The 13,029-nt window shown below is 31.7% G+C and overlaps 1 protein-coding gene and 1 long non-coding RNA gene across 3 annotated transcripts; one reads left to right on the forward strand and one right to left on the reverse strand.

Moving 5' to 3' along the window:
* The first annotated feature begins 2,092 nt into the window (after positions 1-2,092).
* Positions 2,093-4,150, forward strand: LOC126725858 (chaperone protein dnaJ 8, chloroplastic). The gene is made up of 3 exons (XM_050430847.1): positions 2,093-2,590; positions 2,793-2,861; positions 3,696-4,150. The coding sequence occupies exons 1-3, from the start codon at positions 2,369-2,371 to the stop codon at positions 3,879-3,881; spliced, it is 477 nt and encodes a 158-aa protein (XP_050286804.1). The 5' UTR covers positions 2,093-2,368; the 3' UTR covers positions 3,882-4,150.
* A 3,133-nt stretch (positions 4,151-7,283) lies between these two features.
* LOC126725859 (uncharacterized) lies at positions 7,284-9,868 on the reverse strand. Of its 2 annotated transcripts, none has more exons than XR_007655619.1 (4): positions 9,780-9,868; positions 8,457-8,583; positions 7,997-8,124; positions 7,284-7,578 (listed from the first exon to the last, which is right to left on the reverse strand). It is a non-coding gene; the product is annotated as an uncharacterized LOC126725859 (long non-coding RNA). The 2 variants fall into 2 exon arrangements; XR_007655620.1 differs by lacking the exon at positions 9,780-9,868 and adding an exon at positions 8,685-9,736.
* Between the last annotated feature and the right edge of the window lie 3,161 nt (positions 9,869-13,029).

Raw genomic sequence — 13,029 nt, forward strand, 5'->3', positions numbered from 1 at the left:
AAGATGGTCCTGCCACATCATCTTCAATAAAAATACCTTTTTGTTTGTCTACTGAATTAGGGGAAGAAAGTGATGATTTTGAAAATGAAGATGAACGAGAACAGTGTGGCACAGAAATTATGAGGCACGGCCTGCATAACACCATGTACTAGCCCTGAAGCAAATCTTTTCTTTGCAAATTTTTTTCTTATTTCAATTATTATCAATTAAGGATGGTTTTTTTTTAGTATAATAAAAAAGGAAAAAAATATTTAATCATAAACCAATATTGATTATTTAATTCACATAAAAAAAAAATATATATATATATATATATATATATATAAAATTACATGTTATAGTCATAATTATTTAATCTAACAAATTAATTATAGACCAATTTTGCAAGTTCATTTTCAAATAGGGGTAAATTTGTCTATTTAAAAATATTTAATCATTTCCTCTCATTTCCATCATAATTTTTAAAACATCCAAACAAGAAGAATGACTAATTACTCTCCTCTCCCTTAATTTTAAAAACATCCAAATAAGTTGGAGGATAATCATTCCCCTCTACTCTCCTCCCTCTCTAAACTTCCAAAGAGGCCATTAGTAAAGCTGCTCCTCCCTAGTCCCTTCACCTAATTTGATATTGATAAATTTTATTAAATAATAAAATCATTTCATATGAATGATTCTTTTGAAATGAGATTAATGCATAGACACATTCTCCAAATAAAAAAAAAAATAATAATAATAATAATTAATGCATACACATTAGGATGTTAATAACTTAATATTACAAAAACTTCATCTAGTGTTCATATTGACTCTTATAAAATTTGATTTTTTTTTGGTTTGGATTAAGAGATATTATCGAATCCTATTCTTAGAGTCTAGACTAGTGGATGTAATTAATTCTATAACTTCTTTAAGCAACTATCCAAGTTTTTTCCTTTTTAATAATAAACACTAAAAACAATAGTCGGTCAATTGTCAACATCAATTATATAATTGGGATTCCAAATTCTAACCTTTTATCATAAGCATTTAGGTTAATTAAATATTTCCTTAAATTTTAAGAAAAGGGTTTTGATATGTGAGTTTTTCAATAGCACTGTTTGTGGCTTTTTTTTTTTTTTTTTTTTTATATAATTTATTTATAAGAATACTAAGTATTTTAATGCACACATAAGAAGAGAGGAGAAGATTTTAAAGAAACTGACACTGATATTTAATATGCAATAAATCATTAAATTCATATTTTGACCTTAAATAATGTGGTTGAGTAGCTTAAACAAAATTTGTATAATAAAAATCATCTCAATAGTTTCACATTTTTCTTATCCTAAAGGTAAAAGGCTTTAGTATAGAATTGTAAAAGAAAAAACAAGAGAGAGTATTTATACCAAAGTATTATTTACTAATATTAATATTTTAAAATTCATGTGTTACTATTTGGAATAGTTATTCTTTTGTTTGTAATTTGATAGGTACTAAAATAGGTGGCCTATTAAGAAGTCTTCATGTTGCACTTGTTTCTTTATTATATTGTATTGATTTTCCTTTACTGACTAATACTTTTGTTCTATTGCTAACTCCGTAACTCGAACTCTTTCCTCCCTAGACCCCAAGTACTTTGTGCATAGGACCTTTGGCCATTGTATCTTGATTGAATGAATGACTTTCTATCATTTTTACTAAAAAGAAGAAGAGATGGTTTTTTTAAAAATTACTTGATTGACACTGTTGGGCTAGAACGGAAAAGAAAGATAATCTAGCAAAGCATCAAAAATATAAAATGGCAAAAAGTAGGGGCCAAAACAAATAAGTAGTTTATGTTGGGCTAGAGCGGAAAAGAAATAGATAAATAATAAATAAAGAATCCCATCAAAAATTAAAAAAAAATAAAAGAAGGAATATTCCCAAAATAAACCAAAAAAGTATGACTAGGACGACCAGTAAAGCAAAAGATAAGCATCCAAATCCTATAAAAAATAAAAAATAAAAAATAAAAAAACGAAACCACAAATCTAAAATCTGACCCATTGGATAAGGACCTCCGAATTCCATTCAGTGCCACCTCATACATTTTCCCTGATCTAATCAATATTCTATAATAAAGCTTCTCTGTTTGAAAAGGCGTTCTATCCATTAATTTATTCTATTCAAGTTTCAACAATCATTGGTTTCGAAACCCACCATTTCAAACCTCAAACTTCAAACCTCTCTGCCTAAGAATTTAATTAAAATCCATTTGCCGGTTCCCATTGGATTAATTTCCAAGCAATAACCTTCCTGCTAAAATTTTCCTCTATTTAAAGCCAAAAAAAGAAGGAAGATTTGGTGGTATTGCGCTTTGAAAAAAAGTTTTTATTTTTATTTAACAATGGCTGCTGCTGCTGCTGGAATTATTGGTGGAAATGGGTGTTCTTCTTCTTCCTCTTCTTCTTGGTTTAAGCTGAGAGATAGGCAAAGGAAGAAGAAGATGGCGAATAGGGTTATGTTTTGTTCTGCTTCTTCTGTGATTGATCCTTACAAGACTTTGAAAATCCAACCTGGTGCCTCTGAATCTGATGTCAAGAAGGCTTTCAGACAGCTTGCTTTGCAGGTTTTTTTCTTTTTTATTCTTGGCTTTCTTGGTTTAGTTTGGATTTTTTTTTTAAGTCGCCTTGGCTTATATTTATATAAATGAAATTTCAAAATTTGATCTTTAAGATTGATTTTGTTTTGTTTTGTTGTTATTTATTTATTTTCATGTCAAATAGAACTTTCTCTGATTGATTTAAAATTGTGTTTCTTTTTGGCACTAGTACCATCCGGACGTATGCAGAGGAAGCAATTGTGGAGTGCAGTTTCACAAAATCAATGAAGCTTATGATGTACGTAATCCAATCCTTTTATTTTTCTTTGTTTGGTTTTTCCTTAGTAATTTTTGGCTTAATCTCATCTTACACTTGAATATTGATATTTGATCTAAGAAATTTGTGATATTATATATACATATATCTGTCTGTTTCAAAATAAATAAATAAATTTCGAATAAATTGTGATATTATGTACATGTCTGTTACCTTACCTTTCCGATAGTATTGAGAAATTAATAACTACAGTATCACTTTGTAATAAGAAGAGTTATTGAAAATTTCTCTTAAAAAGCTTTGTATTGGTTCCTAGCAAAATAAAATTGGATTAAAAATGTTCGATTGGTCAGGTCATTTTTCTGATTAATTTATCTAAACAATAAAAACATTATTATAAGAAGTTTATTTAACTAAAAAAAAAAGGATCTCACCCAGACTTTTAAGCAGAAATGGTATAGGTCATGTGAATGCCGTGCCCGCCAATGGTGCATGAGTCATTTTAATCATTATTATTATTTTGTGTTGTGAATAATTGTGATACCCTATAAAAATAAACAAAAAATATATATAGATTTTGAAAAAAAAAAAAAAAAAAAAAGAGGCATGATGGGACTGCCACCTACTCATCGCCTTTTGTCCTCACTTTCAATTCTTTGTTAACTTTTTTTTTTGTCTTTTTTGGTAAATATCCTTTGTTAACTATAAATAAAGAAAGAAAAAGAATTTTATCCTTCAACCAAGGCTGTGTGTTTTCTCATAGAATTTAATTTAGTTTTATTGGTTGATAATTTTTTTTAATAAAATAAAAATTGTACTTTAACCTAATTTAATTGTATATTTTGTATATGATAGGTTGTGATGAGTAATCTGAGGGAGGAATCGAGTGTATCGAAGATGTATGAGTCTTACTATGAGGAGGATGTTGATGAGCCGATGAGAGGAATGGATGATCCTGATTGGGATTTGTGGGAAGAGTGGATGGGATGGGAAGGAGCAGGAATTCGTGACTATTCCTCTCATATTAATCCCTATATTTAAACCTTCTATTCTAAGCCTTTATGCTTATTATTGTATTGTATATATTTAATCTTCATCCTCTGTATATATCAATGTTATCTATCCCGTTTTCTGATTACTGAACCGGTGCCAATCATCCGTTTATTCTACCTTCTCCTTATCTCCACTCCGTTCCACTAAATTCTGGCCAATATGAAACAAATCATTATTTTGTTTTTCTATCCATTACTTTACTTTCATATTGAATATTATTATTATTTTTTATGAATGTGGTTTTAATTTTCCGTTTATTTTGCTCACGTGACTTTTATTTTATTTTTAAGATTGCAATTGTAGCAATCTTAGCCTATGACTCCAGTAAAATCTTATCCTTTACTCAGTACCCTAACTAACAACATTAAAATTACCTACTACCTTCTCCATACCTGAACCTATGGTAGAATATTGACCCAAAACACTTGCTGCAAAATCTCTAAAAAGTCTTAAAACTTAAGAACAAAATCACCATGATAGCATATAAAGTCATATATAAGCATTCAAGACATATACATTTGGCTTACACACCCTCTTTTGAATGATTAAGGATACCTTAGGAGTTATGACAATTACTGCATAGGAAAAGAACAAAATGATCTTAAACTTATATCCATTAGATGCATAGACATATTGCCATGTGAAAAATAAAATGATTAGTATCAAATTATGAATTTCAGTGATCTAATTCATAAGACTTACAAGATAAAACAATTTTTTTGTAAGGTTCATAACATTAAAATAAGTCATTAAAAAATGAAATACCTATTCTTTGTCAAGATTGAAAAAAACTTTTTTTTTTCCCTGATTGAGAAACACTTCTGTACATATAATGCAGTTCCTACGTAGTCACTAACGAAAAATGCTTATATGGCAAATGGTGTGCAAGTTGGCACAATTGATGTTGACGTGGCTAATAAATTAATATTAAAAAGTTTTAATCAACATTAAAAGATTAACACCTCAACATTTTATTTTTATTTTTTAAAAAAAAACCACTAGACCATGTAATTAAATAACATAAAAAAAAAGAGTTAAAAAAAATTACAAGATTATTTTAACCTAGAAAATAAAACCCAAAGGCAAAACCAAATCAACTTGTTAACAGCGAGGGAATTTGCAGACTAACGGAGGGAGGGGATAGAATATCATTAGTTAGCAAGGTTTGGAAATGATGTAGAAAACTAGCATCTCGAGTCTTTGAAACTCGAGTTTGGTGACAAAATCGACCCTCAGAGACTCGAATTCTAGAGCTGAGATGGAGGAATTTAGCCATGTGGAACTCAAGTTTCTTAGACTTGAGAAGTATCTAAAGAACAGAGGAAACAGATCCGCAGGAAGAAGAAGACACGATCTGAAAAATAAGATCTGAAACAGTCTGGAGCTCCGAAGAACAGAGGACGATCTGAAACAATCTGGAGCTCCGAAGATCTGGTGGACGATCTACAACGCCGAAGAAGAACGAAGAGTCACCCACCATTGTGAGCAAAACCAAGTCACAGTGCTCCGTCTTCTTGGTGTGGTTCTCTCAGGCCAACTTCCCAATGGCATTTCCGGAAACCTCACTCTCAGTCTTCGTCTCAACGCTCTCACTGGTTCGCTTCCTTCTAATCTTGCTGCTTGCACAACCAGTACTTCCAAGGTAATCTCTTTACCGGTGATATTCCTGAGTGTTGGTAAAATGGTGGAACTCGAGTCTTAAAAACTAGAGTTCCACGTGGATTTTTATTCCACATCAGACCCAGCTGCTTACAAATTGAGACTTAAAAACTCGAGTTTTATCTTGGAACTCGAGTTTTAGACACTCGAGATGCTAGTTTTCAACATTATTTTGAAACGCGACAACTAACTAAATTTTTTGATATTTAATATTATTTTGAAAAAAAATTCTGTTAACAGCCTTATACCCTTAGAAATGGTGTGCATAATAATTCCCCATTTAACTTTCTTACTCTCTCTCTCTCTATCTCTCTCCCTAGTCTTTTCGCGTTCTCCATGAACAAGCTCAAAGAGCTTTCCAGCCACCACCGGGCTTCCATGGCTAGATCTCAAGCCTTTTCACTGTTTCGCACAAGTCAAACCCTCTTTCTCGATCGGCTTTGCTCATACCCACTCTCTCTCTCAACTCAAATCATATTTCTCTCTCTATGTTTTGCATAGGCCCACTCTCTCGTTCAAGGAAGTCCATTCGACTTAAAGAGTTTTTCTCAGTTCCAAATCTCTCTTCGCCATTTGTGAAATCGCCAAGAAGCCTATTTAGAAAAACTTTTTCATTTTTGAACTTTCTTGTCTAAGATTTTGCTCTAATATTTTATTTTAATTTGGCTTATCCACTAACAACACCAATATTGATGGGAGGATTGGATATAAGCATAGGGCCTCAGATACTAGTTGTGTTGACTGCTAAGTTTATTTTTGACACAGAGGGTTGGGTATTTGTTGGGTTTGATGGTATTTTTGGGGTGTGATTTTGATGAGGGGAAATAAAAGATTCCAGTTTTGTTTTGTTTAGTTGTCAAGAAAAGTATAGGTAATGCTGAGAAACAAACAAACACGATGATTTTGTTGTTTTGATCTTGCGTCTAGGTTTGATTTTCTCGTTTTTTTTTTTTTTTTTTTTTTTTTTTGAGGAAATGATTTTCTGGGCTTGTTTGTGTTTGTTTCGTAAGAAAACTAAATGAAAAATGAGAAGTTGAATTTTTCAAGGAATTATTTTAATCTTTTAAACTCTTTTTTTTATGTTATTTAAATACATGGTCTAGTAGCTTAAAATAATAATAATTTAATTACATGGTCATGTGGCTTAAAAAAAAAAAAAAAAAAAAAAAAGAAGATAAACGCTTCGGTGTTATTTTTTTTAATGTTGATTAAAACTTTTTAATATTAATTTATTATCCACGTCAGCATCAATTTTATCAACTGTGCACACTGTTTGCCATGTAAATATTTTCTGTTAGTGAGTTAATAGTATAGACCAAATTGATTGCTAACAAAATGTAAAGATTAAATTGACTGTAACCCTAAAATGTAATAACTAAAATGGTATTTTTTTTTTTTCATGGTTGGATCTTTTGCTATTTTTGGGTTTTTTTCCTATAACATTGGCATTATTACCAAATTTCTTTCCCATTTGAAAACTTGACCAAATCACCAAATGTCTTTCCAATTTGGAAACTTGACCAAATCTTAATATTTATGACACTTTATCACTTGCCAAATTTTATTCAATTTAAAATTAACTTTTAAGAGAAAATCTTTTGGCATTAAATTCATTAATGATAATGACCCAACTTATTTAGGAAATGTAATCAGAATTTATTCCACCCTCTTAATTTATTTCCTTCCAAAGCAAAGTTTAAATTCAAAATGGAATTCAAATTTGGAATCAAAGTCTACTGGAGGAAGGCTAATTATGAAAACTTTAATTTTGAAAGATATTTTACATCATAATAATCTCAAAGTCATAAAGATTCTTATCTAAAAGATCTACCTATTCTCATCCCATGGCACTAGAAGCACACGGTTCCAAACATCCCATAGCACTAAACGAAAAAAAAAAAAAAAAAAAGCAAGCAACAAAATATCCAAACATCCCATAGCACTAAACAATGAACAAGACATGCAACAAAATACAAACATTGACAAATGTTTATATGCGTCCTCTCCTGCAATATTGCATACTTTCCTGCAAAAAAAAATGTCAACTTTATCACAAACATCTATATAAAGAAACACATGATTGAGAGTGTGGAATTTTCTTACAAATTGGCCTGGGAAAAGAAAGAAGAAAAAAAAAATGCATGGTATTTAGTTTTTTAAATAAAAGAGTGTCAGAGGTTATGGTCAAGTGAACGTGCAGTATTTGAAGCAGAGATCTGGATCCACTCAAAGCACCAAACCCAACTCAACTCTCAAACTAAACAACATAAACACAGTACAATATACACAATACATCACAACACACAAACACTTCTCTCACTCAGTGCCACTCTTACCAGTCTTTTGTTTTTATACTTTCAAAGGGGAGAGAGAGAGAGAGTGTGTGTCTGTGTGAGTTAGTGTTTAGAAAAGAGAGAAAATCTAGAGAGAGATAGTGAGCTTACCTAACTAGCTTTCAGCTTCTTTACTGCCCACTTAATTGCCCTGACCCCAAAAAACAAAGCAGTAGCAGTGAAGCAATTGAATGCTTCTTCTCTGCTCCTGCTGCTGCTAGACTCATCCACAAATAACTCTTCAAATACAAAGAATGCAATCAGAAATATAAGTCCCCCACAAATAAAATTATAAAAGTCAAAGAGACATGGAAAGTAGGTTCCTAATGATCTGCACAACAAGCCAAAAGCAATTTGTTACTGATGCTCATTTCCTGCCCATCCCACTAAAGGAATTTTCAGGGCAGCACCTAAAACAGATGCTTCAAGAGCTCATTTATCAGCTTCAGACAGATGATTGAAATGAAAAAAAAAGAAAAAAAAAAAGAAGACTTATAACTATAACCTTTATGCACATAATTAGTTACTATCAGATGATTGATATGGATATTAAAGAGGGTTCTAAGCTTACAATATAGAAGGTTTGCCAAGCTCCCATTACTCATGAACTCATATATCAACATGTGCAGTGGCAGCAATGGGTTGTGAAGGCTCATTTGAATCAGGTTGAGCAGCTTCTATTAATCCATGACCTAGTACTACACAAAATAAATCAATTAATAAAAAAAAAAATATATTACATAGACATGTAGAAAATGGAGCAAAACAATACATTACACTCTTAAACCCACAACCTTACCCTCCTTCATGAATCATGATCTTACAAGGGGAGGAGGTGTCATTTGGGCTAGATTTCATTGGACCAAAAGAAAATATTACACATACTTTAGTGCAGGAAAAAATAAATAAAGTGTTGAGAATAGCTTAAAGTATACAATAAAGAAAAAAAAAATGTATCAGAACCCATGTGAGACCCTCACTAGCACGCCCATATCCAGAGTTCAAAGCTCAAAAAGGCCAATGAAGATTATATAGTTATACATACAGCCAATACATGGATGCACAATTTTTGAATATTTTAAAAATCCAAACCGTACTTTCTTGCCTTTTGAATTGAAATTGCCCCAATTTGATTACATCCAAATATCAAAGAAACTACAAGATAACAAACATTACGAATGATTATAATTTCCCAATTATCCAAAGGTGTGAATCTGACTTACACATATATGAATAAGAAATATGCTTAGAAACAGCTATTGTAACTTTAAATGAATACCATGATTTTTAAAGTGTATGAAGTGGCTATGATATGAAATTTCAAGTACATTACTAAGTGCGTACGAAGTGTTTGAGAAAATGTCTAATAGGCTTCTTTGTGAGTGTGTTTGTTATTTGTTCGTGATTTCCACTTGGACTTGCACGTTTTAAGTTTTTCAAACATTGTAGATTGCATTCAGCAAGATAGTTTTGGAAAATTTCATTACTGCAAAACATAGGAAACAAGGAAAAGAGGTCCCACAAAGGAAACTCAAAAACCTTGCCCAAAACAGACCTCACACAAAGCAGTGTTGGAAAAACTGGTTTTGCATCTCATACAAAATATGCAACAAAAGCAACACAAGGATCTATTTTATTCATGAGAGATAACATATAACCTTGAATTCTAGAACAAAGAAGTGTATTGCATATGAGGTTAGGTTTGAAAACTCTTCAGATGGAGGGTATGTTTGTAATATGTCAAGGGAGTACCACCCTGTTGATGACTTTACTGTTTGTAAAATTAGTTTTACATCTCATACAAAACCCAAAGCGGAAGCAACATAAGAATCTACTTCATTCATGAGAGATAATATATAACCTTGAATTCTAGAACAAAGAAGAGAAAGCATACTTTGATGCAGTAAAATTCGAAAATAAGACTTGAGAAAACTTTCAATTTTCATCCCAATTCCACATGATGCCCAAGATGAGTGGTCTTTCAATCAGTTATTAAGTACTTTCATTTTCCTTTATTTTCTAAAGCCCAAAGCTTGCCCATTCATGAGTTTGGACCTCATCTCACTTATCTTAAGTGGACCTTGATAGATGGGGGCCTTGTCCCTTCTTTGAAGGCCCAAATGGGTTCTTTTTCTTAAATTTGTAATATTTTGGGCCTTGACACATTAACTTGTGATATTTTGGATCTCAAACACAATATAAGTTGGATGTAAAAGGCTTTTGATAAATGTAAAATAAAATGATTTTTTATTTGTTATACGAGTTAAACCAACTATATTAAATGGGTCTTTTTGGATTGACACAAATAAATTGAGGTATCAAACGTGTGCGGTTTATGCAGGTTGATCCATTTATGACATGTTTCTTATCGTGCTGCTTTCGTGTCGATCCATTTATGACCTAAAACCCACTAAGGCCCAACCCTAACCCATAAAAATTCATATCGTATTCGTGGGTCGAGTCAAATATTGACACCCCTAATTCTTAGACATGACATTCCCTTATTCAAGGTTTACCCATTTTTGGGCTTGGCATTCCTTATTTAAGGTTCACCCATTCCTAGGTCCGTCATGTTTTGTTGGTCTGGATACTATTATAGATCAACATACCCTCTTTCTTCTTGATCTGGCAGAACCCTCAAATTTTGGGTATCAACACACTCTTGGCTGTAGATCATCTTTATCACCTACCCACTGCTTATGAGGACCTTGAAGCCGTATAATCTCATCAATTCTCCTTTGTAGAGAAGCAAAGACGTGAAAATATCTTCTATTTGTATCTCTCAGTTAGCCAACACTCGTGATCTCTACCGCTATTATACCTCCTCTTGGTTAAGTAAGCCATTGAGATCCCTTCAGATATTATTTCCTTTTTCCACCACCATCCAATCTACATTTGGAGCTTGACACCATTGCTCAAGTTCTTGCAACACAAAGTCTTTTCTATGATCAAGCGAGAAATCATGCAAAGGGAGCTTCGGTACCAGCTCAAAAGTTCCACGTAACATTGCTCGATGCATGGATTTAAAACCTATAAAAGAACAACTCAATATAGCAATAATAATAATAAACTAGTATGCATGGGATAATTAAATAAAATTGAATTAAAAATGAGGGAAAATAAATAATTTAGTTCAAATAAAGGTTCAACTAAAAAATTGGTATAAAATACAATTAGTTTTTACTTTCTTTGAAATTGAACCTCAAAACAGAACCGTACATAAGTGAGGACAATGAAAATGATATCAAATATTATCATGATGAATGAATTGAAAATTCACAACTACATTAAATTTAAAGAACAAAGACATTTGTTTCGCAGCATTATATTAAATGATTAAAGCCCTAAAAATGAGTGAGGAAGACACAAACTTTTGCAGAAAAAAAACTAAGAGTAATTTGGTAGAATTGTGAAGTAACGCTTTCTTTCATATGCCAAAATATCATCCAAAGTGTCTAATGGAACGATTGAACATGAAAATATATGCTCACTAAGATACAAATAGTTTAATTAAATTTATGACTAATCAACAATAGTATGTGGAAATTGTTTACCAAAAAAAGGAGCATCTCATGATCAAACATATGCATCTAACAATTCTAACCATAAAGCAACTACAACATGAGAATTTGGTTCAAAGTATTAAAACAATAACTAAATTTACAAAATGCCCTTTATATATATATTTGTAGTGATGGTGTGATGCCCCACTAGCAGTAATAAAGCCTCACCTATTCAACATATGCTCACTGTCCACTGGAGGTCTTCCTAGAATTTCATATACATTTGTAACACTAACAATTAGTCGTGTCCACATATGTTAACCCACCAAATTGTCTTCAACTTCCAAAAAGGAAAAGTGTTAGCTCTCTAGAAACTACTATTCTTTGAGGAAAAGATGAACAGATGAAAATCAATAAACTTACTATTATGTATTGAACACTATTTTACAACTAAAATCTCATACTACTCTTAATATGATTCTTCTTTGTTTTTTTTTTTTTCCTTGAATGCTCAGGCTCTCCAAGTGCCATTAGTAGTTGGAAGAATTGGAGCTTGAGCTTCATAGCTTTGGTGATATAAAAGCTTTTGCCAAATCTAACGAATGTTACATGTTGGTGAGAATCTATAATTCCATTTAGTTTTGGTGAGAATTTGTATCTTCCCAAGCAACATTGTAACAGTTGCACAATATGACTCTACACTATGTTGGGGGCGGTTTTTTGCGCGTAGTCACGTGTCTTCTGCTGGAAATGTGACTTTGCTAAGCTCGGATTTGTTTTGGGGAGTTCAACCTAGAACTTGACATTGGGCCATATAGACCAATGACTTCTGATGTATTTTTAAGCCTACAAAATAGATAAAGGCCAAAGTCTTAGAATCATGATAATAGTTGAAATAAATAAATAATATGCTTAGTATGATAGTTTTGATTAAACGGTGAGTTGATACATTATTATTATGTATATTAAGTGATGTCCAACATTAGAAAATAATTAATTAGGTATCAAATATCCAATAATGGGATGAGTCCAATAGTTCATATCCAGTTGCGGTTCATGGTTCATGTTCAACAAGCAATGGTCCATGTCCAAATAATATATGTCTAATGGTAGTTCATCTCCAAAAAATATGTGTCTAAGGGTGGTTCATGTCCAAATAATATATGTGCAACAGTGGTAGATCGATTTATTAATATGTATGTTCACTAATGAAGTATTAGTGAGATCGTGTTTATTAAATAGTGAGATGATATTAAAGTAACTTGCATCTAGCGGTGCAATAGTGATGAGTTAATGCATACTTAATAATGTAATCTTGAATATAGAGAGGTTTTGACTTATTTTGTATGTTTTTGACTTCAGTTGTACAGCATCACTTTGTTCTTTATAGGATTTGTGGCTCTAGCTGTATAATGTTAGTGAGCTTCATAGTTTGTGGCTCTAGCTATATAGCGTTAATGGGCTGATAACATTCCAGCAGTAGAATAATAACATTAGTCGAGTGGTATAATGATAATGAATATAATATACTTAATAATATAAATTTGAAGACAAAAATATAATGACTTATCTTCATAGTTTGTAACTCCAGTCGTATAACATCAGTGGACTTAACATTTCAGCAGCATGAAAAAATGAGTT

This window comes from Quercus robur, chromosome 5 (assembly GCF_932294415.1).
Source record: "Quercus robur chromosome 5, dhQueRobu3.1, whole genome shotgun sequence".
NCBI classification, from domain to species: Eukaryota; Viridiplantae; Streptophyta; class Magnoliopsida; order Fagales; family Fagaceae; genus Quercus; species Quercus robur.